General features: G+C 43.3%; 1 protein-coding gene across 9 annotated transcripts in view; it reads left to right on the top strand.

Annotated features, from left to right (window-relative positions):
* The first annotated feature begins 63 nt into the window (after positions 1 to 63).
* Positions 64 to 27,679, top strand: part of Snp (Snipper) — a 78,800-nt gene continuing 51,184 nt past the window's right edge. For 2 of the 9 annotated variants that reach the window (XR_012823232.1, XR_012823231.1), the window contains exons 1-5: positions 75 to 363; positions 436 to 586; positions 14,858 to 14,974; positions 20,565 to 20,675; positions 23,177 to 23,322. Coding sequence is in view for 7 of the 9 variants with exons in the window: in XM_075671344.1 (XP_075527459.1) it covers positions 278 to 363; positions 436 to 586; positions 14,858 to 14,974; positions 20,565 to 20,675; positions 23,177 to 23,322 (611 nt within the window). In the remaining 2 variants the exon portion in view is untranslated. Of the gene's footprint in view, positions 364 to 435; positions 587 to 14,857; positions 14,975 to 20,564; positions 20,676 to 23,176; positions 23,323 to 27,679 lie in introns of all 9 variants that reach the window. The other 7 variants (XM_075671344.1, XM_075671345.1, XM_075671348.1 and 4 more) reach the window with 7 other exon arrangements.

Below are 27,679 nucleotides of genomic sequence, written 5' to 3'. Positions count from 1 at the left end.
TCTTTTTTCATTGGTTAACCTAGGTAGGATATTAGGCAGCATAGTAGCAAGAGCTTGGTGGCGCAACCCACCGCCCCGTTCCAAAGGGGACGCTCATAACATTCATAAACGATCCTGTCCCTAGGCACCTAGGATCAGGTCACGTGAGGGATTTTTGCACGCAATTTTGGTGCTGTGGCGCGGCCGCTCGATGAAAACTCGCTGTGGTAGAGTTTGTGTAGGTGTTCTGTGGTGGTATGCTGTCATGGCTGTGGCTGTGGTGTATGTGAATGCTTGAATGGCCCTACGGTGCGCTGCCACCCGTTACGCATCGCTTTTGTTTAGTAAGACCGTGCATGCGGCCCCGCGGTCCGGTGGCAGCAGGTCAGTGCCTCGCTTTTCATCGCCCGGATGCGGTTGTTCCCACTGGAACTACAGTCGTGTATGATTCCGTAGGTATCTGTTGCCGGAGAGACAAATGTCCCGTCTGGCATCGCCAACGTACCTCTCGGCTTGCGCTACACTGCCCCAACAGGCCTTCGATTACTTCCTGTTGCTGGACTTCGAGGCCACCTGCAGCGCGGAGAAAGGGGTGCCAACACCACAGGTGCGCGTAATAACTTTGGCTGTGCACTATGGTACCATAGAAGGCCTTTCCAGAGGCTTTTGTTAGTGGTTTTTTGGTATCGCGCCATCAACACTGTCAGCCAATGTGGTGAGAAGCTTCTGTAGAGTACCGTGGTGGTGAAGCAGCGCACTGACAAAAACAAGGTGAAGACACACAAGATATACACCGCACTCGCTTCTGGCTTCGCCTTGTCAGTGCGTTGCTTCACCACCAACGTATGATGATAATTACCAACTAGCCCAACTTTCCACATTACTGAACCCTCTGTAAAGGTTTTTGGTGCTGGCGGTTGTTGGTTGTTGTATGTATATATATATATATATATATATATATACACACGAGCGGTAAACCAGCGTGAGTGCATGGCTCATTACGAATAGTAAGTTCTTGGATTAAAAATAAGTATCCTTTCTGCACATAGTCTGTAGAGACCAGAGCTTGGTTACAAAGGTTAAGAAACAATGGTCGTAAAAGCAGGTACGTGCAAAACAAGGCATGAAGTTGTAGTAGGTTGTGCAGTTTCATGATTTTCCTTGCCTTTCGGGAGGGAGTGTTCAGCAGAAACTTGCTCAGAAAAAGAAAAGCATGCAGAGAAACGGAAACCAAGGAACAGTAGTGTTTAGTTCAGTTTGCCCCATTCATTGCAATTCTGTGCTACGACAATGACCCAGGCAAGATGATGCCACTGATCTTTACATTAATCTTTAGAAACATGTGCATCCTCATATTTTATGAAGACTTACGGCTTCAAGCTGAAATCCATCTCTCAACATGCTTTCAAACAGTTTGCTATCATGTCTCGTGTATTGGGTGTGTGATTGGCCACGTCTTTGCTCATGAGTAGGATGCTATAACCATGCACAAGTACGGCTTGTACTACTACACGCACTGGCCCACCTTCAGCAGCCTACCGCCATCACCGTGTACTCCCTCTTTGTGCAAACACAATGAAAAACTCATGCAAGCATGTGCAGTGGTTGCGTGTGCTTGTATTGGCCTCGTTGCTGTGCCCCCTTTTGAAAGTGGCCACTCTAAGATTATCACCCTCGGAACTCTGTGTATAGTGTACATACTACTTGTGTAAACATTTCATATTCATCAGCTGTATAAAAGGCACCAGTCGTATAATTGTAGGCACCAGTTCTATGTTCCAAAACATTACATTGTGCAAACAATATTAACATTTTGGCTTTCAACTCACAGTTTCTGTATTTCAGTGCAGGTTACGCATTTGCAGCTTTAATGAATGCTGTGTGCGACCTTCAGAGTGACCTTGCCCAACATTAAGAACACACCTAAATATAACATGAAAGCATTGATTTGTTTAAATGCCAACTTTGCATTGGGTCTGTGCAATTTTATTGTATATGTAGTGAAACGTTAAGATGTCAAAACAAAAATTTGAGTATGAATTCAGCTGCTTTTAATGGAGTACATAGAATATTTCTTTTGGCTGTACTCCTGTGACGGCCACAACAATAACAGAAACGTGTGAGCTAATGGACACCTGCACTTTCTAGGTACCGAAACTGACTCGTAGAAAGAAGTGCTACAGCAAATTACTTAGGGCACTCTGATGCTCGCCAGTATTTTTTCTAGCATTTGGATCCTCATTTAATGTAAAAAAAAATCACCAGTCGAAAATGTCATATCATTTCTGGCCCCATTGCAAATTTTGCTTATAGATTAGAAGCTGTAAGCCACTGTAAATGAAATGTTATACTGAAATGATTTTTCATATTTGTTCATTAATGGAGGAGACAAAAGAAACTTAACTTTCCTGTTACCATGCCACCAGGAGGTGAGCGTCACTGTCCATAGAGACACTCTCCCCCTTTGCCTCGACTAGTGCTTGCAAGCAACATTCTTTCCCTGCCTTCTCTGACACCCCGAGCCGAGGCACCACAACTTGTTCACGTGATGAACCCCACCTCCTTTTTTTAAAAGCAAGGCTTTTCTTCTTTGCGAACCTCGCTGGGTTTCGTTACTGCACCTGCGGCCTGGCCGTTCCCTTGCCAAATAGGCCAACCAAGCACTGTGGAGCTCGCATGCCGCTGGCTTCATTGCAGCTCCACCAGATGGTGCTCGCCTCCCCGGCTGCGGCAGCACCGGCCATGTGGGGGAAAGAAAAAGAAAGAACCAGAAAGCTTGCCTTGCACATCCTTGGCGCCACGGTAAAGAAGTAAACGCTTCTTGCAGATTGAATAAATTCGAATTCAATGTACGTGTGCTTATTCTGCCTCTGAAACCATGAGGTGTTCAAAGTGTTTGTCGTACTCGCTAGTAGTCAGCAAACTCCGCTTAACAAAAGGCTTAGTATAATCTGTGTCTGTGTGTGTGGGTGGGTGGGTAGGTGTAAACGGTTTTGACTCCTTAGGCACTCGCACAAAGCTTCACTGATATAGATTCCAATTCATTGGATCTGCTGCTATTTCTTCCTTCTCCATTTTTACTGTGCAGCGCATTACCATTGGTGGCATTGCACATTCCACATTGGATGATTGACTAAAGTCACATGTCTTGGTCGGGGATGTTGCAGGCAGCATGTTTTGTGCGGAGGCATTTGTGCATGTGAGTTTGAGTCTCATTTGAAGTGCAGCTTCCTTGAGAGAAAGGGCAGGCAGCCTTGTGTTTGAAATTTCACCCGTTCTTGTGCCACACTTCGTAATTTGCAGAAATGCTCACCACTGGGTGATCAATGTGATCTGCTTGTTCGTTTGCAATGCCCAAGCTTTGTGAGGGGTCCTTTAACATTTGCATAAATATTTAGCAGTCTGTTGCTTTTGTTAGCATAAAGTTTAGTTCAGTGGTGGTTGAGGGCTGCTGAACATAGTGTGCTTTGCAGCAGTGTATCTAAAACTGTGAAAGTATGAAGAAAAAGATAAAGCACAATTTGCATTTAATAAAGAAACTAGTAAAGTAATTGTGCTTTGCACTTCGTAAGCAAACAGAAATGCGACTGCGTAGGTATTTGTTTGCTGATGATGTGCCTTATACATTTTTATAGTGCAGGCAGAACGACAGGGACACAGAAAGGCACATTAGACAACACATAGTGCTAACTTCCAACAACGGTATTACTTCTAGTTTTCATAGCCATGCTTATAGCCCTCAATATGTCGTAAGACATGTGTACTCTGCTGGGTAGACAAACAAAACTGGAAAAACCACACGCAGACAACTTTGAGGCCACACTGATTATAGAAGCTATCTGTCCAATGTGTATGAATGTATTCAAGCTTTTTTATGGATAATGAAATGACGGTTTACTGATGCATGTGGCACCAAATGTTGCTGTTTCTAGCTTCCATAATAAAGTGTGTCATTTTGCACTTGCTGTGGCTCATAATAACTGTTTATCTGTTTATTTTAGTCTGGGTTGGCAGCGAACATGGCCGCCTCTGGGAGTGGCGCGCATGCTTTGAAAGATCGCAGATGTCTTGATTCCGCTGCATCTGCGGCTGATTTTATAGATGGATCAAGCAGCAGTGAGTGTGAGGATGCTGCCTTTTTATCGGACTTTGACTCCCAGAGGGATGACGACGCAAACCAACCTGGAACATCGGCGGCTGCAGTCCAGCACGCCCAACTGTAGTGCTTGCAGTTTAATTTTTGTAGTGGAATACCTGTTGAATGAAAAATTTTGATTTTTTTGGAGATAGTGCTTATTAGACGACCATACATTTTGTATATCTTATTACTTTTGTTACGTATATTTCTTAACAGATACAAGCATGTCTTTACAAACTTTGTTCAATTTTATCCCACAAGCTTGATTCAGGAAATCTATATCTTTTTTATGACATACATATTGTTAATAAAATTTTAATGCGTAGAAAGTGCATTCATTCTGTTTTTTGTTCAGGTACTACATAAAACATTGAGTGGAATAGTTCCTTCAGGAAAAAACACGCTGACGTATTCTTCAAAAAATGCCTTTTTTCCCATGGTAGGGAAAGAGCTAATATGCCTTTCACTTTGTTCCTATCATACCAACAAGCGTATGTAGCAACCCTCATCGATGTACCTTCGTTGCATTCCCTTCATCAAAAAATGACTCGAAACACTGACAGGAGGTTGGCCAGAAGTGAAAAAAAGCCATACAAGATGAAGTATTTATTATTATTATTATTTTTTTAAATCTTGCTTTTTCTGCCTTTGAAGAACACAAGGAGAAAACAAATGTTACTGGTCATGGGTGGCAAAAGGGCGAGGATACAGTGACTGCAGGTTATTTGGTGCCTGGGGTTTTTCCTAGGAAGGGTATTTTCTTTGCACTTCAAATGCCAAATAATGTGACAGGCATTTTGAATGCACACCTTCCATGGTGCATCTATATATATGAGCCGCACTGTGTAGGGTGGCCACATGCAGCTTTCTTTTTGTCCTACTCAATCTTAGATTTTTTTCTCTTAAGTTTAATGCTAAACCAACGTCTTTCTTTTTCTAAATATGAGGGGAAGTCAAAAAGTAAATGGACTTTTGAAAAAGGGACATCTAAACTAATGATAGAAAATGAAACATACATTATTTTTCTACATAAACTCCCTGCACTTCAACGCACTTTGCCCAACGTTTCACAAGTTTTTTTTTATTCCGTCTGAAAAAAAAAGTTTTTGGGTTGCACCTGTAACCAATTTTGCACCGCATCATTGACTTCTGCATTGGTTGCAAGTCTTCTTCCCCTAAGCGCTTCCTTCAATGGTCCAAACATATGAAAGTAATTTGGAGCCAAGTCTGGACTGTATGGTGGGTGTTCCAGCAATTTGATTCCCAACACCTTCATTGTTTCGGCCATCTATTCGGCAGAATGTGGCCAAGCGTTATCTTGCTGCTGGATGGCACCTTTTCGCAGTTTTCCACGACATTTGGATCTGATTGCAAGTTTCAGTTTAGTTTGCAACACATCACAATAATTGTCACTGTTCACAGTTTCGCCTCTTGGAGTGAAACGAACGGCTGCCACACCTTCCGTGTCCCAAAATAGTGTTAGCATAATCTTACCAGCTGATTGTTGACACTTAAATTTCCTAACTTCTGGTGATGAGTGTTTCCAAACCATGCTCGCAGCCTTACTTTCAGGTTCGTGATGATGTACCCAAGTTTCATCTGCAGTAACAATTTGATGTAAAAATCCATCTTCCTCGCGACAATAACAAGCCAAATGTTTATATGAGAGATGTCCAACCTTTGTGCCTTATGCTGAACTGACAATTTTTTCGGGACCCACCTTTCGCACACTTCTTAAAAATTTAGCCTGTCGTTAAGATGGAATATGCTGAACCATGACTGATCCATATGTAAAGTATTGTCAATTTCGTCTACTGTGATTCGTCTGTTTTCCATCACCATACCCTTAACAACTTTCAAATTGTCCTCAGTTGTTGATGTCGATGGCCTGCCTGATCTTTCCTTGTCGCATAAAGAAGCTCTTCCCTGTTTGAAATACTCTATCCATTCGTAGATCTTGCTTCACAGTAAACAACCATCACCATACTTCGCTTGCATTTGACAGATAATTTCCACAGGTTTAACACCTTCTGCAAACAAAAAGCAAATCACTGCCACCCTCATTTCCTCCTTGGTACAGATCGGCAATGGAGCTGCCATGTTTGACGGTCTGCTACACTCTAACGACTAAGGCAGGAATAAGAGTGACACGTTCCATAGAAGTGTTGCAGACAGCACCAATTCAGCGCTGGATTCTAGCAGTGCTACCAAACCCTAGTGCGAGAAATTGCAAAAGTCCCTTTACTTTTTGACTTCCCCTCATATCTTGCACTTTGAGACAACATTGACAGACAAATAGCATGCGCTCCTTTCTGTGCTTGAAAACGCACAGCTGGCCCGTTCTCCAGAGGCTGATAATGGTGTTGCTGGTTCATAAACTGTGGTACCACCACCCTCTGTGAAAGTTATGGATTGTAACTTAAAGGAGGGTGGACATCTTTTTGAGGCATAATGCAGCTTTAAAAGTTGAAAGAAATTGTGCAGCATGAAAAATATGCTCCAATTATGATTACGTATGCATTTTTGTTAGAATGTCGGACTAGTTCTTCTTGAGCAGATATAATGGTAGTAAGTTGTGGTGAATCACTAGGTTTTATTACTTATAGGCTCCATGAAGTGGATAGGGGGTGCCATAGAGCAGCATTGATCAGCACTGCTGGTGGCAGCTGTCTTCAGCATAGGGCAGGTGACCAAACATCAGCATGTGTTGGCAATGTAGCTTTCCTTGCAAGTTGTTATGAGTTTTCTTGAGACGGGTGGCCTATTGCACAATATTTTTATGCGTCCATGGAATGGTGTTACTGGGCATGAATTACTTTTGCCTTCCTGTTGATTTAAAAACAAAAATTCACCTTGAAAGAATGTTGTAGGCATACAGTTCAGCAGAGGCAGACAAATGCACACAAGACAGATTTATAAATGGATATAAATGAGACCAGATTGGCTGCTGTACATGATAATTTATACTGTGTGAGTAGTACTGCAGACTGCAAACATAGTGATAGCGATGGGTGCTTGTGGGCTGTTTGCTAGAAGTCGACCACCACAGGAACATTGGAATGTCAGTGTTAGGAAAGCTGCAAAGAGGTTGTGTGGGACAGCAAAATGTGGCATTTTTCTGTGGAAAGCTCTTCATTCATGCAGGTACCATTTCCTTTCGCACTTTGTGGAAATGGTCACAAATAGTCCACTCTCAGAAGACTGTAAGTCAGCTGGCCTGCAAGGCTGCTTTTAAATGAAAAATTCTTGTCCACAGTCTACATTTCTTTCAGTTCTACCAGGGAAGAAGCGCAAGTATGATGGCGCTCCAAGGATTGCGTCAAAAATTTTGTGTTGTCATAATTCTCCTGTACCTGTTCTCTCCACAGAGAAAGAATTAATTTGTGTCATTCACTAGCCTTTACAACTGCCATATTCTGTCGTAGTAGAGGAATGTGCGTGGGTTTGGCAGTGGTAAAGGTGAAGCTGTTAAAGGGAAACGGTATGGGCGCAGCACCTGTGTGCGCACACGCATGTGTTCACAGTTACATGCCATGGTGACTTAGTAGCTATGACATTGCACTGCTAAGCCCAAGATTGCAGGTTCATTTCCCGGCTGCAGCTTCCACGTCTTGATGGAGGGGAAATGCAAAAATGCTCCTGTACCGTGCATTGGGTGCACACTAAAGAATGCCAGGTGGACGAAATTAATCTGGAGTCTCCCACTATGGCAAGCCTCATAATGAGACATTGTTTAGACATGTAAAACTCCAGAATTTATTTAATTTAGTGTTCACAGTTCTGACGCATCTTCTGTACTTTCACTAGCAGAGGGCCGCCTTTTACACGCAGTTCACCATGAAGCAGGCCGCAGATAGAAATTTCTCCTGTTATGGTTTCACCCGTACCTTTGTGGTTCTCTCTGTGTAGTGAATGGCTGATTGGGTGCACTGAAACCACAGTTGAAACACCTTAGCGACATCCATTGTTCTTTCTATTTTTTAACAAGCCTGCACCATACAGTGGGGGCTGTACAGTTTAGTGGTCAGTCAGGACAGGTCAGCAATTATGAATTATATGGGTGTTCTTCTGTTCACTGGTGTTAACTTCGTCCGTTCTATCAACTTGTTATTTCTGACAGCTTCTTATTTCTGTTTTACATTTCTGGAAATATAAGTACGCTAGTTAAGTTCGCTGACATAATCAGCCTTGCCGGCACTCAGTGCAATTGCATTAAAACCCAGATGCCACATGCATGACACTCACAAAGGTTGTTTATTCTTTTGCAGCCGAAGGCACGAGTTATTTTGCAATTGTGCTGCTCTTTGAGACAGGGACTGCTGGGGATGGCACACTTCTGCTGCAATGCCCAAGATATATGGACACTTCATGGATAAGCGTATATTACGCGAGGCCAAGCAGCCGCCTCACTGTGCTCATGTTGCTCAGCGGCATATACGCGCATTCTTGTGAGTTAACACAAACACCAGCACTGCCGAGGATGGGGCGTTCCCGTTGCAGTGTGAGAGATACATACACAGTTTATGCCATAGCAGGCATACTGTTATGGAACAGTTATATCATTTAGCAATTGAGCAGGCCTATCATGATTGAAGAGACGATGAGGATGACGACACGACAATCTGGCACGGACTGTTTGTTCTTGGCAGCGCCACATGCATATGCGCTTGTAAATATATCTGTATATAGTCATTTCCCTGCGTCTTTATGCGTAACAGTATGTATGTTACAGGAGACCTGGGGGGCAATGTCGCACGCGAGTAAGATTCTGCGGCATGTCTGAGCTGATTTATTTGTTTGCAGCACATGCCATTGCGCAGGGGCACCTGCACCGATGTGTGTGACCTTCAAGCGAAAGGGCCATGTGGTGGTCTTTAAGTGTTGGGCTGTGTGTCACAAAAAACGGACTGGAAAAAGGGGCAGCCATAGTGTGGATTGTTGATTATCCTGCCTACTTAGGAAAGCTATGTCATCTGTAAGAACTTATTGGTAGAATGTGAGCGAGGATACCTATAATAAACGTACTGCCTCAATTCACAAGGGTATTTAAATGAGTGTGTAAATCTGAGAACGGGCAAGGCAAACGAGCCAATAATCAGCTGCGGCTATACATAATGCATCCTACTTTTTCTCAATAGGCCTATGTATTTTTAAGTTGGCTTCCCTGAGCACAAAGTGTTGTCAGAAGGGCAACGAAGATGCTTTGAAGAATTATCTGCAGGAAGTGCTGTTAGAAGAAACTTAACTACGCTGTTGTATGATCTCAAGGAACTCGTAGGGCATGTTATGCAGACACGTGCATACCACCGTTTCCCTCCAAACACTCATTGGTTACGCGCCAGAAAACTTAAATAAAAGCACCATGTTTGGTTAACTTTTTGTGCTCTAGTAAAGATCTGCAAGGAAAATTGCGGGGAGGGGGCAGTTCATATACATGTCCTAAAGAAAAAGCATGAACCACATCTGTGAAGGCAAAATCTGCTGCAAGAACTGGAGCACCTGGTGCACAATTTTTTCACATTACTGGGACCAGCCTGGAATGTAGTCGACATACACAACTTTTTATTTACAAAAAAAAAGGGTGTTTCAAGACTAAACAGAGCTTTGCAAAGCGACATTCCCTCATTTGGTTGTGTCATGGGGGACAGGTGCCCAACTGCCCACTGTTGTGGTGGGACTGTGTGCGGGTTGCAGGCAAACTTCATTGCATGGAGCGTACAGTATAGAAATGGGAGAGTAATCAATGGCATGGCAGGCATAAGCAGATCATAATTAGAATATTGGTGCCACACAGAAACAGAGTCGATTTACTGAAAGATTAGTCCATGGCCACACGAAATTTTCACAATGAAGCAAATAAAATTATCTTTAATAACATTAAAGTATCGTAAAGTATATGAGCTATGAACCCTTTTAAGGAGGGAAGCACTAAACACTGATACAGTGTTGTTCGTTACCTACGCTCATTACTTTCAAGTTTCAGTGTGGGTTTTGCTGATTCAAGTCTACAGTAATGAAAGGCAGAAAGTTGGTGTGGATGACTTGTGTGGCATATTTGCAGCTTGTTCAACATGAAATGCACTGCTAATGACAGCTGCAGTTCACTTTATTTCATGTTTTGTCATTTCGTGTTTCTTGTGCTGTGAATATGTTGCACAAGCCTACAAAAAGGTATTCCTTGCACCTGTTGTTCCCTGCAGAGGCATCTGCATTAGCAGGCACGTTTGGTGTTTTGCGACACCACAGATCGGAGTACACGGGGCTGGAAGCTCCTGAGTGTAGCCGTGCGCGGCTTACCCATACTTGGGGAAAAAGGGATCCTAGGGGTTGAGCCAATGCTGGTTATTTGGACCTTTAAGGCCCCTCAGCATAGGCAACACACCCCTTTGGCCTCTGCTTCACATAGATGGCACCCCCAGACTGACCCACCCAGGAGAAATCACTAGTTGCCTTTTCCTATCCTCCTCTCAAAACTTCGTCATTCTCTCTTACTTACCTTTCCCGTCTTTTCTTACTTTAGATTTTCCAGGCCGCAAGGGTTAACCTGAGTTATAACGTATTTGGTTATAGTGGTTGTGAACAATTGACATTGGCAGGCCTTGTTTATACACAAATCCTGTCACATTCTCTTGTTAGGCTCCAAAGTGGGCGACTGGCACTGCTGCCGAAAACTCCATGTGTATTTATGGCTAGCTCTTTCCCCCCACTCTGGTCGCTCCCAGCAAAGAGGGAACATCGATGAAGTGTTCCAGTTTTTTTTAGACAAGAAGAAGAAAACTTTCCACGATTCCACATAATCCATTTTGAGAAACCAAGAAAGACAGTGATAATGATATTATCTTTTATAGTTGCGAAACCTCTGGCAGAAGCTCTTGGTACAGGCTATAAAGCACCGAAGATGGCGAGCGGTGATCTCCTTCTGGAACTCCACAATAAGGAGCAACCTGCCTAAGCGAGCATCCTTCGGGGACATTGCGGTGACGCCCCACACCGTATGATGAACAGAATTCATGGTGTTGTTTCCAATTAGAATTTGATGGAGTTGGCTGAAGCTGAACTTCTAAAAGGTTGGAATGATCAGAATGTAATGAGTGTCAAATGAATTAAAATGGGGCATGACAGAAAAGAGATCGATACCAAGCACCTAATACTTAAATTTGGCTCAAGCGTGCTGCCCGACACTATCAAGGCATGATATCTGAAGGTATGTGTCGGACTGTTTATCTGAAATCCTCTGTGAAGACTTAGTTGCCAGCGATTTGGCAATCGTTCACAGAACTGTTGAGGCTGTCAGACTTGTGCAAAATGCAGTGTTCCTGAACACCTCTCTGAATTGTCTGAGAACTGAAATCACGGTTCTCCACTGTGTGAACTGTGATGGGGAGCACATGGCATAGCGCTCAAGGTAAAATAGAACATATCGTTCATGGAAGCAGGAAGGCGGCTGTCCTACCTGCCTAAAAAATTAAATTATGGGGTTTTACATGCCAAAACCACTTTCTGATTATGAGGCACGCCGTAGTGGAGGACTCCGGAAATTTCGACCATCTGGGTTTCTTTAATGTGCACCTAAATCTAAGTACACGGGTGTTTTTGCATTTCGCCCCCATCGAAATGCGGCCGCCGTGGCCGGGATTCGATCCCGCGACCTCATGCTCAGCAGCCTAACACCATAGCTACTGAGCAACCACGGCTGGTCTACCTGCCTAAAACCAGCTTTGCCGAAGTAGTGCATCAGGGGGCTGTGGCACAGTGGCTCACAGCGGCTGTCTGGCTCATGCGTAATGAGCTGGATACCTGCCTTCAACATGGAGATGGAGGTAAAGATCCAACTTTAGTTAATAGTTACAGTCCGTTAGTGCGTGTAAAATGTCTTTGCACACTATTTGAGAAGATGATTAACCGTTGTCAGTTACATTTCCTCGAATCTAACAAAAGGCTTTACCATGATTGGTGTGGTTTCATTCAGAAGCAGTACTTGTCCATATTCCCTGATATGGAAAAGGTGTATGACGCCACATATCGCTACAGGATATGTGGGTATTTGTGGAAACATGCTTAGCGTTATAGAAAGCTACTTGTCAAACTGCATATTCCATGTCAGAATTGCTAACACATCCTCCAGGCCATTTCTAAAAAAAACAGGTACCGCAGGGTGGTGTACTAAGTTGTTTACGTTTTACTGTAAAAATAAATCCTTTATGCCCATCAATTCTGCATATCTTATTCAGAATGCATTGGTAATGTGCAAATAGGACTGAAATCGTGTAACCTTGCAGCTTGCAAGTGAGAGGTTCAGCTTGGCTTGAACAGGGTGTCAAAATGGGCTAATGAAAATTGGTTTAAATTAAATCCTTATAAAAGCTCCCGCACCCTTTTTACAAGGAGGAGAGGCCTGATCACAAATGCTGATACTGAACTCAATGGACAGCGCTTACCTCTGCACACAGAGCACACATTTTTTGGTGTCATACTTGACTCGAAACTATCCTTCATGCCCCACATCAAATATATTAAGAATAAGTGCTTAAAAACAATGAATATTCTTAGATTTTGTTGTACACAGCAGGGCGTAGTGATAGGAAGTGTCTAATAAACCTGTACAAGAGCCTCATATAATCCTGTTTGGATTATGGCACTGTGGTGTATCACTGCCACACTGAGCGCATTAGAGATGCAGGATCCTGCTCATCATTTAGGCGTCTGCCTGGCCACAGGCGCCTTCAGGACAAGTCCTGTACAAAGTCTCTAGGTGGAATCGAATGAGTGGTCGCTTATCCTGCAAAGGTCATAGTACTTTAGCTTTATGTGTTTCCTGTGCACGCGAACCCTGAACATCCTTGTTATGCAAATGTAAATGACATCATGTGTGCTACCTTGTTTCATAATTACCCCACATTGAGAGAACCCTTCCTGCTGAATGATAGGAGGCTCAGTGAAAAAATGGGTGTCTCCCTTCTAGAGCGCCGTCTAAAGTCCCCAGCAAGGTCGTTACTGTCGTGGCACTGGGAGATCATTGAATGTGACATATTTTGTAGAAGTCGTGAAGCATGCTCTACAAGAACACATTTGAATTCACTTTTTAGAAATGCAAGCAAAATAATTGTGCCCGGAATTTGGCATGGATACATCAAAGTCACACGCAGGCGTGTCTTGTGCAGCTGTTGGACCATCATTTTCGGAATCTAACATTCTGCTTCCATTAACAACCATGCTTACGGCTGAGAGGCCTATGCACTGTTGTCCGTTGTGAAGCATATTAGGTAATTAAAATTAGAGAAGGCAATTATATTTAGACTCATTAAGCATAGTTCAGGCTTTATTGTCACTACAAAAGTGTGAAATGCTCGTCGATAAACTCATTGCGTCCATAGCAGCAGAAACTCGCAATGCTCCTGTAGCTGTCGCAGCTATACATTTGAAACCTTTTCTCTGGAGAAAACCATGAAGCTATTGTCAAGAACTTTGGGAGGCTGAAATGTCTAACAAGCTTCACCTAGTTAAACCACAGTTAGGCCAGCGACAACGAAATCACCAGAAGCCGACTTAATTGAGAATAGGACACATGCATGGTGTACACTACTCCTCCTTAACTGGTGATGAACCTTTGATCTGTGGGAAAGGTAATCAGGGGTTGACCATCATCCACATATTACTGGATTGCCATGAAGCAGTTGTTTAAAGGAAAAAAACACTTTTCTCTAGCTTACCGGCAATGTATCCCTCTTCATCCTGTAATGTTTCTCAGTGAGGAACCTTTATTCTACACGAAATCAGTTCTTAGCTTTTTTTTCATTGAAATCTGCTTACTGCATGTTATCAGCCCAAACAATTTGTTGCATGGCCTCTCTCGAAAGGCTGCTGCTGCGATGGTAGCGTTTGGTATAGCGCACACCTCCAGGCCTTTGCTTTTGAAGGGCCATGTTGAGGCAGCAGTGCTACTTACAGTCTCGCATTTTAGTATATCGCCCCTTCGCAGCATATATTTTTATCATTTAACACGCTATGTATCATCGTCATATTTTTATTCACATACATATTTTACACACTTTACTGTGAATGTCTTTAGGCCATCATACAGCCGCGTCACATATATACCCTTTGACTTTGACCACACCATCAACTACGTGATACGATTTTTGGCACCCTTTGGCCTTCTCTAGCCCTTGTGCCATAAGATACCATTAATCATCATGTACTCATTGTCGCTGTAATTAGCTCTTTCAACTTATTTCTTGTCATCGGTATGTGCGTCTCTAAAGTATTAAGCTTATTGTTTTATATGACATATGTAGGCTGCCATTGGCAAAGGGGCTTCCAACCTCCAAGCCATCAAATACCAACTTTTCTATATGGTGCCCCTTCAAAATACCTTTGCATTGTGATCAACCTATGAATGAATCAATCAATCTGTCAGTGAGCAAAAGTGAACTGCTTTGAGATTTGTAAGTTGAAGAGACATAGGCACATCCTCTTGTAGAGCCAACAACTGTTCTCACTGTCAACAGTGTGGCAAGTCCTTGCACTCCGTGAAAAGTGTTTCTGGAGAATGGCTGCATAGAGGTGTGCTATGACTGGTATGTCGTGCACACAACTGCAACATCACAAAGGCAGTTGCTGCTCATGTGCTACAATGCATGCCTAGGTCTTTTTTTTTTATTTCTAATGCATGTACCCTCTTCCAATGAAGTTGTTCTGCACAGCTAGCTTCTGATTTTCATCTCCCTAACGTTCTTGCAGGAAATAATCGAGTTTCCAGTGCTCAAGGTTAATGGCCGCACCTTTGAGACAGAAGCCACTTTCCACACATATGTCCAGCCACAGGCACACCCTCAGCTGACTGCATTCTGCATAGAGGTAAGCGCTTGCTGCTGCCACTTTCTCGTGTTTGTAAATTATGGATTGGAACTGAACTACATTTTTTGTTGAAAAATGTATACCTTCAATGCTGATATCCTACTACACATGCAGGATGCTCCTGCTTTATTGTAAAGGACTTTTTTTCAAAGAAGGACGTAGAAGTAACTGTTTTATGCTTGACTGCCAGGCTCATTATTTGGAAAACATTGTGGCAAAAACTATCGAAGATGATTTTTAAAGTCAGCGACAGCTTTCTTGTGTAGACTAATGTATATCCCCATGCCATCTGTAAATTGCGAAACCTTATAGGCACATCATCAGACACACAATGGGGTAACCTCGCTGCAAACTGCAATGCCAAATCCTACCACGAAACATTACATCTTGTTGTAATCACAACATCCCATTTGAAACTCCATAGAAACCCCCACAATCTCTAGTATCCTGGCTACAACTTCTTTGCAATGGCTTCCTGTCAAGTACTCGCATGTTTGACGTAGAAGTGGCTGTTGTAGATGGGGCACTTGCAGCTGAAGTGCGCCTTCCTCCATTGCCCCTAGTACGTGACATCTCTTAGCGCCAAAGCCCATACCAATCAGCTGCTTCACTCTCCTCTGCCTGTGCACCTGCGCTTTCTCTCTCCGCTCTTTACTCCTTCTGGTTTTTATTGTGCAGGATCAGGCGATGTCCATTCAAAGTGGCCAAAGTAGCTGAAGAAAGCTGTTGCTTTAATACTATTAACTTTAATGTAGTTCTGTGTGCAACTGAAACTTTTGCTCTTATTTAAGGCTACATACTTCTGTTGTGACTTTGGCATATCCATCCTGGGGTATTGGCGAAGAATGGGCACATATAATGTTATTAATAGGCATGTATAATATCATTAATGGGCACATATTGTTACGGGGAGAAGAGAGGTCTAAAATATATTTACAGGGTGTTTACAATGCGTCCACTGGCATACAAGGCATACTAGATGAAAGCCAGTCTGCGCGACATCAGTGAGCGTCATCGTCTTCTGTACTTGTCCTCAGCTTCGTCTCTGGCAGTGCTTGGTAACATGATCCCCGGCGGCAAAGGCGCCAGCCCAGTGTTTGCTAAATTGTCCGAGTGGTATCACTTGAGGCGGGTGACATGGACGACATCGGTAGAAGTTCAATACATGGTGGAATTGAGAGGCGTGATTTCATATGTGATGTCGGTCATTTGGGCACTAGACACGCTATGAGCCAGAGTAAGGTGAAATCAACTTTTCACAAAGGCCAACTCACTGTGACAGTGTCCAAAGAAGGACAATATCACCAGGATTGAAGTGGGTATCGCGGTGGTGAGCGTCATAGAAGCATCATTGCTTTTCCTGCGAAGCGGTAAGGTGCAGACGATGACGTGTCAAGAACGACGGGAAGGAGTGTGTCAAATGACAGTGTGGGATTTCTTCCGTACAAGAGATAAAATGGAGAAAAACCCGCAGAGTCATGTTGGTAGGAATTATGTTCAAATGTTACAAAGGGCAGAGCGGCATCTCAGTCACAATGGTCAGTAGAAACATACGTAGCAAACATGTGTTTGATAGTTTTATTAAGATGCTCTGTGAGACCATTGGTCTGGGGGTGGTACCCCATTGTCAACTTGTGTTTTGTCACACAGCAGTGCAAGAGGTCTTGAACAACATTTGATATGAAATAACAGCCCTGTCTGTGAGAAGCTGTTGAGGAGCGCCATGGTAAAGTATAATGTCTTCGAGGAGGAAATCGGCCACATTGGTTGCACAGCTGGTTGGGAGAGCCAGGGTGATTGCGTACTGGGCCGTGTAGTCGGTAGCGACTGCTATCCACTTATTTCCACAGGCAGATAGTCGGAAAGGGCCAAGAAGGTCAAGACCAGTCCTAAAGAATGGCTCTGATGGTACATCAAGGGGTTGATGGTGGCCATTTGAGAGCATTGCTACTTTCTTGTGGCGCTGGCATAGCACACAGGAAGCGATGATACGGTAAATACCCGTCCAAAAGAAGTGATGCTAAACATTGTTATACGTCCGAGAGACTCCAAGGTGACCTGTGGTAGGAACATTATGTAGCTGTGTGAGGTCAGTTTGACGCATATGTGTGAGAGTAACCAACAGCAGTCCAGGACCATCAGGGTGCTTGTTGTAGCAGTACAAGATGCCATCCTGCAGCCCAAACATTTGCAGAGAAGGAAAAGGTGTCTCGGAAGTCTGCCAGAGGATGAGGTATCGCAAGTAGGGTTCATGCCACTGCTCATCTCTGATGTTCTGAAACACAGTAAGCGACAGCACACAGGTAGACTCGCGTATATCGGGAGGCTCCATCAGGTCTACTGGATGGTGCGACAAGCAATCACATGCAATCGGCTGCTCTTATGCACAACTCTGTATGAGAACTCTTGGGAGTCATAGAGCCCAATAACCGAGACATCCAGTAGGATTCTTTAAGAATGAAAGCCAGCATAAGGCATGATGGTCGGTAATAACTGTGCATTGCCGGCCGTACAAGTAAAAGCTAAATTTACCCACTGCAAAAACAAGGGCAAGACACTCGCATTCAGTAATGGAGTAAATTGTGCTTCGCTTGGTACAGAAGACGGCTAGCATACTCAATAACACAGTCGCAACCTTGCTGGTGCTGAGCCAAAACAGCACTGATTCCATGACTGCTGGCATAAGCTCGAACTTCTGGTAGAGCGGTCACATCAAAATGGGCGAGCACTCGTGGTGAAGTGAGCCGCACGGTAAGCTCGGCTAACGCAGCAGCTTGTTCAGGACCCCAGGCAAAAACCGCGTCTTTCTTAAGAAGTTCTGTGAAAGGACTTGCAACGTTAGTGAAGTTGCATACGAACCGGCGGAAGTATGAGCAGAGGCCCACAAAGCTTTGAACATTGTTGGCACAAGTTGGCACGGGAAAATTCTTGATGGTGCAAACTTTCTCGGCATCGGTGCGGACGTCAAAAGAATCGACGGTGGTGTCCACGAAGGTGTCCATGCACGATAAGTTGCTGGTGGCCGAAGTTTGATGAATTGAGCTGAAGCCCAGCCTTGTGGAAAATAGAAAGAATTGTCGAAAAATGCTTGAGGTGCATGGCAAAAGTTGGTGAAAAGATAATAATGGTCATCGATGTAGCACAGGCAGATTGACCACTTAAAGCCATGAAGGAGAGCATCCATTATGCATTCAAATGTAGCTGGGGCATTCATAACCCAAACGGCATCACTTTAAACTGGTAGAGGCCATCAGGTGCAATAAAAGCGGTCTTTTCATGGCCCATGTCATCAACTGCAATCTGCCAGTGCCCGGAGCGAAAGTCTATCGAGGAAAAATATTTTGCACCATGTAAACAATCAACGGAGTCATCTGTCCGTGGCAGCGGCTACAGGTCTTTTTTTGTTACTTTGTTGAGATAGCGATAATCGACAAAGAAGTGCCAGCTGTCGTCCTTCCTTCTCACAAGCACGACTGGGGAAGCTCAAAGGCTGCAAAAAGGCTCAGTGATATCTCAAACAAGCATCTTGTCGACTTCCTTTTGTATGATTTCATGGAAAACACGGGGAAGGTGGAAGATGGAGATTCAAGACTATGAGCAAAACAAGAACAAGATAAAAACGGGAGCCAATGCTTCGACAAGTGGACTAGTCTTTTTCAAGGTGACATATGCTTTCCTCGGTGCAGTAGCTATATGTACTGTGCCGAGAAAGTATATGTTGTCTTGAAAAAGACAAGTCCACTTGTCTAAACATTGGCTCCTGCTTTTACCTTGTTCTCGTTTTGCTCATCGTTCTGCATGACTTGGTGCTCAGTAGGGAAGACACGATAGGGCTGTCGGTGAATCAGGCTAGAGTTGCCGGTGTGCATTCAATGTTTCACAACGGATGTTTGACCCACTGGTCGGTCATTGAGATCGAAAATGTCCTTGTACGAGGCGAGAAGGCAATGTAGTGCGTCCATATGGTGGGCCGGAAGGTCAGGAACGATCATTGTCGTGGAAGGTTCTAATACTCTGGTTGTAGGGCCCAAACAGGCAGAGGTAGGCTATGCAGTACTACCAGTTAAGGCAGAAATATGGTTGTCAGAAGTCGGAGCTATGGTTGCAAGAGATATGCCCTGAAATAGCACTTGAGCGCAGAGGCGGAAATTCACCACAGGAAGACTGGTGGCATTGCCTTTTACACAAAAGACGGTGTGAGGAAATGCGATGTATTAGACAGGAGGATGGTGGCTTTGGGCGACACGACATAATCGCCATTGGCGACAGGCGGATTGGGTAATCCGGCAATATAGGTCACGGCTCGGTGAGGTAAGTGAATGTAATCGGTGGAACATAGTCGACTCGGCATAGGATCAGGATGGTCAACGGCATATGGCAGGGCAAATAGGACAGCACCCGCGGAGCAGTCAAATACTGCCGAATGTGCCAACAGAAAATCAAGGCCTAAGATGATATCACGTCAGCACTGCTCCAAGACATCAAACAAAACAGAAGTGTGGTGTATTACTACAGTTACATGGATGGCACACATCCCATGGACAGCTGGAGTTCTACCGTCGGCAACGCAGATGACAGTGAGCAGGGTAGGAGTAGGGACTTTCTTTAGGCACATACGGAGGTTCAAGTTCATAACCTGTGTATGTGTGCTTCTGTGTCAATCAGTGCTACTACAGGTATACCATCCACATCCACGTTAATGAGGTTGTGATGGCCAGGCAGTTTAAGCAGAGGAATTTAGGGTTGAGTTGTCATGGCAGGCTCACCTCTCAGAGCTGCGCCCATTAGTTTTCCAAGGAGCGGCAGGAGTAAGAAGGAGACGTAGAGCGACGAGGCAGAGGTGAGCGGGAAAGATGTGGGCGTGGCGAATGGGAGTGGTTTGGTCGTGCGGGCAGAGATGTTGGAGAGGTGTCTTTGATATGTGGCAGCGGGCGAGGGCTACCAGGTGGGCGCCGAGTATTTCAATAGCTCGGCTAAGGCTGCGAGTTCCAAGAACTGTGACAAAGGTGAGAAATGTGTCCCATACATCCACAGCAGAAGCACATAGGCCTGTCATCAGAAGTGCACCATTCCTCTGGGTTTCAACAATGAGGACAAGCATACGAACTTCGTGATAGATTGGGTGCGCCGGGTGAGTGGTAGTTGAGTCTGTTGACTGGGAAAAGTGGCCAGAGTGCGACATTGACCAATTCTTGCTGTACAACGGTCTGGACGAGGGATATTAATGTGTGGGAATTGTTTATGGCGCAAACCTGGGGAATAACCTGAGAGGCAGCTTCAATTCGTGGACGACATGCGCAATACTGTCAGATGCAGCTGGCACAGGTGAGAGACGGAAGTCCTAGCAGGTATAAGTGCAGCTGTGTTAGGAAAGGGAGGAAAGTGGTGGACAATGCGATGGCTTTTGGCTTCTTTGAAGTGGCAGCATTCAGCAATGATGCCTTGCACTGTCGAAGAGTTCTTGAAGTTGAGGAGCGTATACGTGTTGTCTGCGATTTCTTTAAGGATATGTGTAACCTTTTCCATATACAGCATTTTCTCGTCAACCTTGCAACAAAGCACAAGAACGACCTGAATATTTGTCACATAGGACTCAGTGCAAGTCTTAACTCGGCACGCAAGGTCTTTCTGCACGGCACGCCGGTGGCCAAGAGGCTTCCTAAACAAATTGGTGAGCTTTCGTCTGCACAAGCCCCAGCTGGTGAGTTCTTCATTGGTCTCAAACCGGACGAGTGCTCTTCCCACAAGGTATAAGATCAGGTTAGCAAGCATGACGGTCTGGACCCAGGGATTGCTCGCGCTCACCCGTTCTTATAGATGAAGCCAATCTTCAATGTCGGTGTTATCCATTTCGTAAAAGGTGCCAGGGTCGCGCGGCTGTGCCAGGATGACGGTGGCCACGGGTGACGACGTGCCTGAAGCATTCTCGCCTTGAGCTGGCATTGCTGATGCAGCTAAGGAGCGCCTGCTGCGTAAATCCGTCGTGCATCTGGGAGAGCCCGCAACCTCCACCAAAATGTTATGGGGAGAATAGAGGTTTAAAATATATTTACTATGCGTCCACTGGCACACAAGATGGAAGCACAACATCAGCGAGCGTTATTGTCTTCTGTACTGTCCTCACCTTCGTCTCTGGCAGTGCTTCGTAAAAATCTAAAAAAAAAATTTCGCATGGCCAGTGTCGAGTTGTTTGTTTAGGCACATACTTAATGAGACAGAAATTGGCAAGAGATATAAAGCTTAGGTAGGTCTCATGACACAAGTGCAACACTGGCTGCAATATGGAAAAAGGTAGAGGTCTTTTCGTTTTGAACATGTTGCGTTCCAGTAATAGTAGCTCACCTCTTCGGACCATTGCCTTTAAATCTCATTTGCTTTTTCACTGCCATTGCTAAACTCCGCGTATGACCGTCCGCGTATGATGTACGCGGATGACACAGCTTTGATTTTTACAGGGTACTTCCTTTCAGCTTTCCAGAACGGCGTGATGAGCGATTTGTCAAACATCTCGGTATGGTTTGCCAAGAATCACTTGACTATCAACAGTGCAAAAACAAAATATGTTGTATTTCACTCTCGCAGGAAACATACTGATACTGCAATTCATAACCTATCATTAAACAATATTCTTATTCAACAAGTCCCTTCTTTCAAATAATTAGGGGTCATTTTTGATGAAAACTTGCACTGGCATGAGCAGGTACAGAATGTATGCGCAAAGGTAGCCTATGGATGCTATACTCTAATAAAAACTCGCCAATATTTTCCACAGGCTATACTTCGTACACTGTACTTTTCACTATGTCACTGTCACATCAGTTACTGCCTGAATTCATGGGGTGTCGCTTACACTAGTTATCTAAAACCTCTAGAACGACTCCAAAAGCGAATGTTGAGAGTCATAAGCCACGATCAACCTATACGTAACATTTTTCAATCGCAATGCGTTCTTTCACTTCTGATGTTGCCAGACTGCAAGATTGCTGTTTCAATCAATACTATAACTAATAGAAACTTGCCTCTTTTTGTTGATCTTTTTTCTGTTCCTATACGCAATACACGTCATGCTTCAAACGGTAACTTTAACCTGCCCAAATGTCGTAATGTTTATGGAGAAAGATTAATAGAACTAAAATTTGGAACATGATCCCCTTTGAAATAAAAACTGCACATAATTTTGGCTTAGCATGTAAGTCATTTTTTCAGTGTATGCAAGACCTGTCAACTTGCGAGTCTGTTGACAGACATGGCTCTGAGATTTATGCTCACTATATGTTCCTTACGTATTATAGGTATACTTGTATATGTGTACATGTGTACCTATTATATATATATTTATATATATTCTTGTACATATTCTTGTACAAATACTCTTTGTACATATATTCTCTGATGTTCTGGAAAAATAAAGTTTCAGTTTCAAACTTTTAAAATGCTGGGGGTAGAATACTTCTTGGATGGTCACTTTACAACTTCTAGTGTGTAACTGAAATTTACAACAGGGAATGGTGAGAAGCCCTTTAAAGCACAGCTATTCTCAAAAATCATGCCCCTTCTCTATGAAAAGCATTCATTGCAACTGAAATTTCTAGACATTCTTTCAATTTGCTTTTCATGCTTCAATGATCGGCTGACACAGCAGTTCTGAATACAGTTCCTTGCTGCTCCCCATCGGCATGTACACATGCTGTCTTAAAAATTTTTGTTTGACTGACACTTATACTTTTTATCTTCAACATTCTTGTGTTAGGTGGAGATTGCACGCAAGAAAAATTCTGTTAGCTGTGGTTCTTTGGTACAAGCTCCTTGTGTTTCACTATAGAAGCTTTAGCTGCTGTGGTGCTGCAAGTATTTAGTGAAACAGCAGCGTTGACAGAGTCATAGCAATGGAAACAAAATGAGTGAGTTATAAGCAGCAAAAAAAAAAAAAGTGTGGCTAGGTCAAGTGATTGTGGGCAGTGCATGTGTTTAGCAGGTAGTGCTCACAGTGTGTGTTGCACTATGAAATATGAAAAGGAAAGGTTTTATGGATACTTGCCGGTTATTGTAGCTCTGCAACTACAAAACAACTCTGTAGAATTATTGCCAAATAAAATTCCTGATATGTTTTCATGTCGAAGTTTTGCAACTTGGTTAAAAAGCATTGCTGGGCCTTCTTGTGGGAGAGCGTGCTTGCATGGCACATTCTGCTTGTGTGTGCAGCTAACGGGCATAGTGCAAGACATGGTGGATGGTCAGCCACATCTGCAACAAGTGCTGAGCCAGTTTGATGTTTGGATGCGAGAGCAGGGTTTGCTTCAGGCCCGAACAGTGTTTGTCACCTTTGGTGATTGGGACCTGCAGAAAATGTGAGTCTGTACTGCTTAACTTGCCGTGTTCACATAAGGACTCACACGGGGATCCTGATTATTTTTTTATTTCAACAAAATATTTTATATGACATTGCAAAATCTCTCCAAGCTTATTTGTTTCAGTGCGCACCTGATGTTGGCTTTCTCAATTAATACAGGTGACAGACGTAGCGACACCAAATTAATTAATTCTGATGGCTTCATAATTGCAAGAATGCAGGTTCAGTAGCAACTAACACTTCCAGAATGGGCTACCAGTGTTGGTAACTTTTTTTTCTTTCTTTTTTTAGAAAGTTGCCAAGTTCAAATTAAGTGAGATATGTCAAGGGATGTTGGTGATGCTCTGAATTTTAAGTAATTGATTTGTTTTTATTGTTTCTGTATATATTCATTATTATTTTATTAACTACTATAACCTGCAGTGGTAAGTCAGTAGTTGAAATGTGATAAGTCAAAATGACCCCAGATTTTCTGAAATATCAGATTTCAAGATGTTGGTTTGCTTAGCAAAGCAGCTTTGACCTACCCACATGGCTCACAAATAAGCTCTTCAGCCTTTAGAAGTTGTGACAAATGGAGGTGATCGTATATTTGCCTCAGGATAAAATGGGGCAAGGCAATCAACCAAAGTCTCTCGAGGAATTTACCAAGGCATTTCGTTGCCTATTTTTGGTCACTAATAAAGTGATAAAAGGTCACTTAGACACCAAAAGAGCAATGGTATTGTTAAAGGGACACTAAAGAGAAAAATCACTTCACCTGCGCTAGTGGATCTCTACAATAACAGAAACATTGCTCTTACCACGAGAAAAGATTTGGCAAGCCACAAAAGGCACAAAAAGTAAAGGCTGGTGACGACACCACCTTGAAGTTCCCGCACCAGGTCGCCATGACGTCATGAGTTTAAATGGAGTCTACTAGGGACTAGTTAATTATTATTTGCTATAAACGAACTGCATTGTGTTCTAAAGAAGCCAAAGATATAACATGGCAAGTATTGAAAACCTTTACTGAGCCAATGCGGCCGTAATACGAAAAAATACTTTGAAATTCGTGGCATCATGGTGACGCGGTGTGAAATTAACAAAATGGAACTTTCACCTTTTTTTTTTCCAGTAATCAACTACCAGTACCACTAAATAAATGAAAATAGTGTTCTCAACGAACATTTTATCACTTTAAACAGATTAAATGTTCCTATTTAGTGTTCTTTAGGGTGACTAAAAATTAGCTAAATTTTGTGACTTTCTTGCTATGTTACCAAACTGCCATGCTTTGCACACTCTACTAAGATCTGCAGTTTGCCAAGTCCCAAGCACTTTTCAAAGATTCGCCTCATTGCTTCAGGTTAGATGTGGAATTAACTAAGGGTCCCAAGGGAACAAAAACGCAAGCGAGGGGAGCTGACAGGTAGATAGAGTAGTGAGATGAAGGCTGATGGGGGACGCCTTATTCCTGCAGTCAGGTTAAAAGGAAAATCAAATTTTTCTTTAAAACTAAAGATTATTAATATTATTATTTTTTTTTTACAAAACTACACTTCAAATTCAACTTTCATGAGCTCAAAAATTCAACCGTTTCTCCGACCCTGCAAATAATGATTCTAATCAAGGCATGGTAGTTATGGGGCATTAACTTTTCTATTCATTCTCTTTTGATGAGGCTCACAACTTTTTCCCAGATGGTGAGTTTTCCTGGTGCAACGACAAGCAGGCATTGGATCTGGCTGAGTTGGCCCCAGCTCATTCTCCAATTTTCACCAGTGCTCAAGCAGAGGCTAAGCTAGCGAAAAAGTTGTTGTTCCACTGTATTTAGGGCAGCTGAGTTTCTCAACAGCAAGATTTGGTAGCGGCACCCTAAAGAAGATTTGCTTTATGCACTGTTGTGGAGATGGCCACTTCTATTGCCGTACCATGGTTCCCTCCTCAAAGCCGTACCAAGCCGGCTTTGAGGAGATTCTACAGGAGTTAGGCGTCCTTACGACTCTGAAGTTAATGACTATGAGTAGTGAGGCTGCTGAAGCTAAGTCTTATCATTGCAACGTTGCAAAGTATGCCCGACTGGATGTAGAAGCTCACAAGGGTGCTGAGGGTACCACCTGCGCAGTAGGAGAATTCGGAAGTTTTACATATGGAAAGACTAGTCTGCACTATGGTGAAATTTTATGCAAATTGATAATCTGCAATAGTAATAAACACATTTTGTGCATAAACTCAATGCAGTTGACTTTATCCATATCCATGGTATCCATGACAATGGATATCTGAGGTGCATTTCCCCACAAGTATGCCACTGATAATGAAGACCTTTGCAGAAATAATGATAGCTGAATGTGCACTTTTCTTAGGTTGTATTAAGTAAAATAAATTGGCTTAGGCAAGGCCCTTCCTTTGTGTCATGTTGAATGTATGTCACATGCTCAGTAATTTAGAGTATAAATATTGCTTTTTTTGAATGTTGGGATAAGTGTAAATGTATTCAAAATAATTTAAATACAACATTCTAGAATTTTTAACCAAGAATATCGGTGATTGCTTTGAAGATAGTATATAATGATAACTCTCCGCTTATGGTCACAGTTTTATGGCTTGTTAAGCATGCTCAAATAGTGGAATAAAAAGCTTGCTGTTCAAATTGAACATGAATATAAGAAAAAGGGGCGCCACTGGGGGTGCTTTGGATATTGAATTGTGTACCAGCTATGTAGTTAAATTTTTGAAAAGTATGGGAATTTATCATAGACATATGCGAAACGCAAAACAAAGCTTATTCAGGGCGTTGGTCATGTGGAAAGCATGAAAATTTTTGAATTATCTGGAAAACTTAAATCTTCAATTTCAGGAAAATGCTATGCAGTTGGGAAAAGTGTATTTCCAGGGAAATTGCCTGAAAATGAACATGACAAGGAATACTGTGTGGTGAATTCAACAGTTCACAAAAATGCAGATATTGGCTTGCCCTCAAAACTCTATTCCATCTAGAAAGCTGTTGTAACAGATTTAGTTTCTGCACCTATCATGGAGTGATAATCAGGAAAGATCGAGTAGGAAGACATTGGTTGGTGTTGCATAGATAGTGCCATTATTTGGTGCTGTTGCAGCCCATCAGGGAGTGCACTTTAAAAGGGTTTTCGATGTGCAGGTGCAGCCACTGCTAGCGGGAACAAGGGAACCCGTGAAAGCGCTCCACGCCACCACAGGTGCAATCAAAGCAATATGCGAAGCACTTGGTGTGTTATGAACCATATGGAATATGGTTCCTTCCATATTCTGTGTACCTACATGCAGCATTGATAAGTTGGAACCGCAAGTGCGTGCAATCAAGGTACTAACGTGCCATGCTTTTTGTCAATCGCTTTGATTGCGTCTGTGCCGCAAGGCATCACGAGGCACCAGTCATGGCAGTCTGCAGAGCGATGACATAGGGTGCCTTGATGTCAGCGCCACCTCCCGCCGTGTATAGAGAAGCCTGGCATCGAGGCACCCTACTATGACATGGGCTTTTGTTTTCCCACTAGCAGTGACTGCATATTGTGTATCATATGTTGTATAGTTCATCAATACGCCGTTATGCTATGGTCCAGAGCTCATAATTTAATTATAAAGCACTGAGAAACAGCAGATGGTCAGCAACTCAGTTGATGCTTGCCTAAAGTTCTGTAATACCCAAGTTGATGATGCGCATTTCATTAATTGATATTTTCATAATTTTGTTGACTGTGTTGATGATCAATGTATTCAAAATAACCCCTAATTTCACAGCAAATATACTTATGCCATATTTGTATTTGTGCGGCTAAATGAGAATGTAAGAAGAAATATGTTGCAGCATCAGTCCTCTCAAGTAACGCGCATGCGGGCTTGGGTACCGTTTCATGCAGTCCAGAAGGGATGGCACCTCGACTCTGTGCATGCAAGCCAGGGAAATGAATGAACATATTTTAATGAGGTGTACCTTATTGTCTTAAGCCCCAAACACAGGAAGCATCCGTATTTGGGGACAGTAGTAATGTAGACAAGTTTGACATAAACAAAAGGAGGCTGGGGATTCACTGGAGCAAGGTGGTAAAATATTGTCACGTGCTAGTGACGGTCGAGGACAGAGCAACAAAACTGTGAATGGCGAAACTAACTTTATTGGGCGAACCTGTGCCCACAAATACAGGCTACACTCAAAGCTCAACGAAAGCGGCGAACACAGTCAGCAATCGGGGAAAATTTGATCAGTGGGTCAAGCACGTTGGCTTTCATACATCAGGCATCGAATGTTCCAGAGTAATCGCTGGGACCCGCGTATCTTCCACAAAGTTCTACACTATTCACGTCGCGGATACATGCAATCATATTACACAAGG

Source organism: Dermacentor variabilis, chromosome 10, assembly GCF_050947875.1.
Source record: "Dermacentor variabilis isolate Ectoservices chromosome 10, ASM5094787v1, whole genome shotgun sequence".
NCBI classification, from domain to species: domain Eukaryota; kingdom Metazoa; phylum Arthropoda; class Arachnida; order Ixodida; family Ixodidae; genus Dermacentor; species Dermacentor variabilis.
Note: the sequence above shows the minus strand (reverse complement) of the source record. Positions and strands in the feature narration are given on the sequence as shown.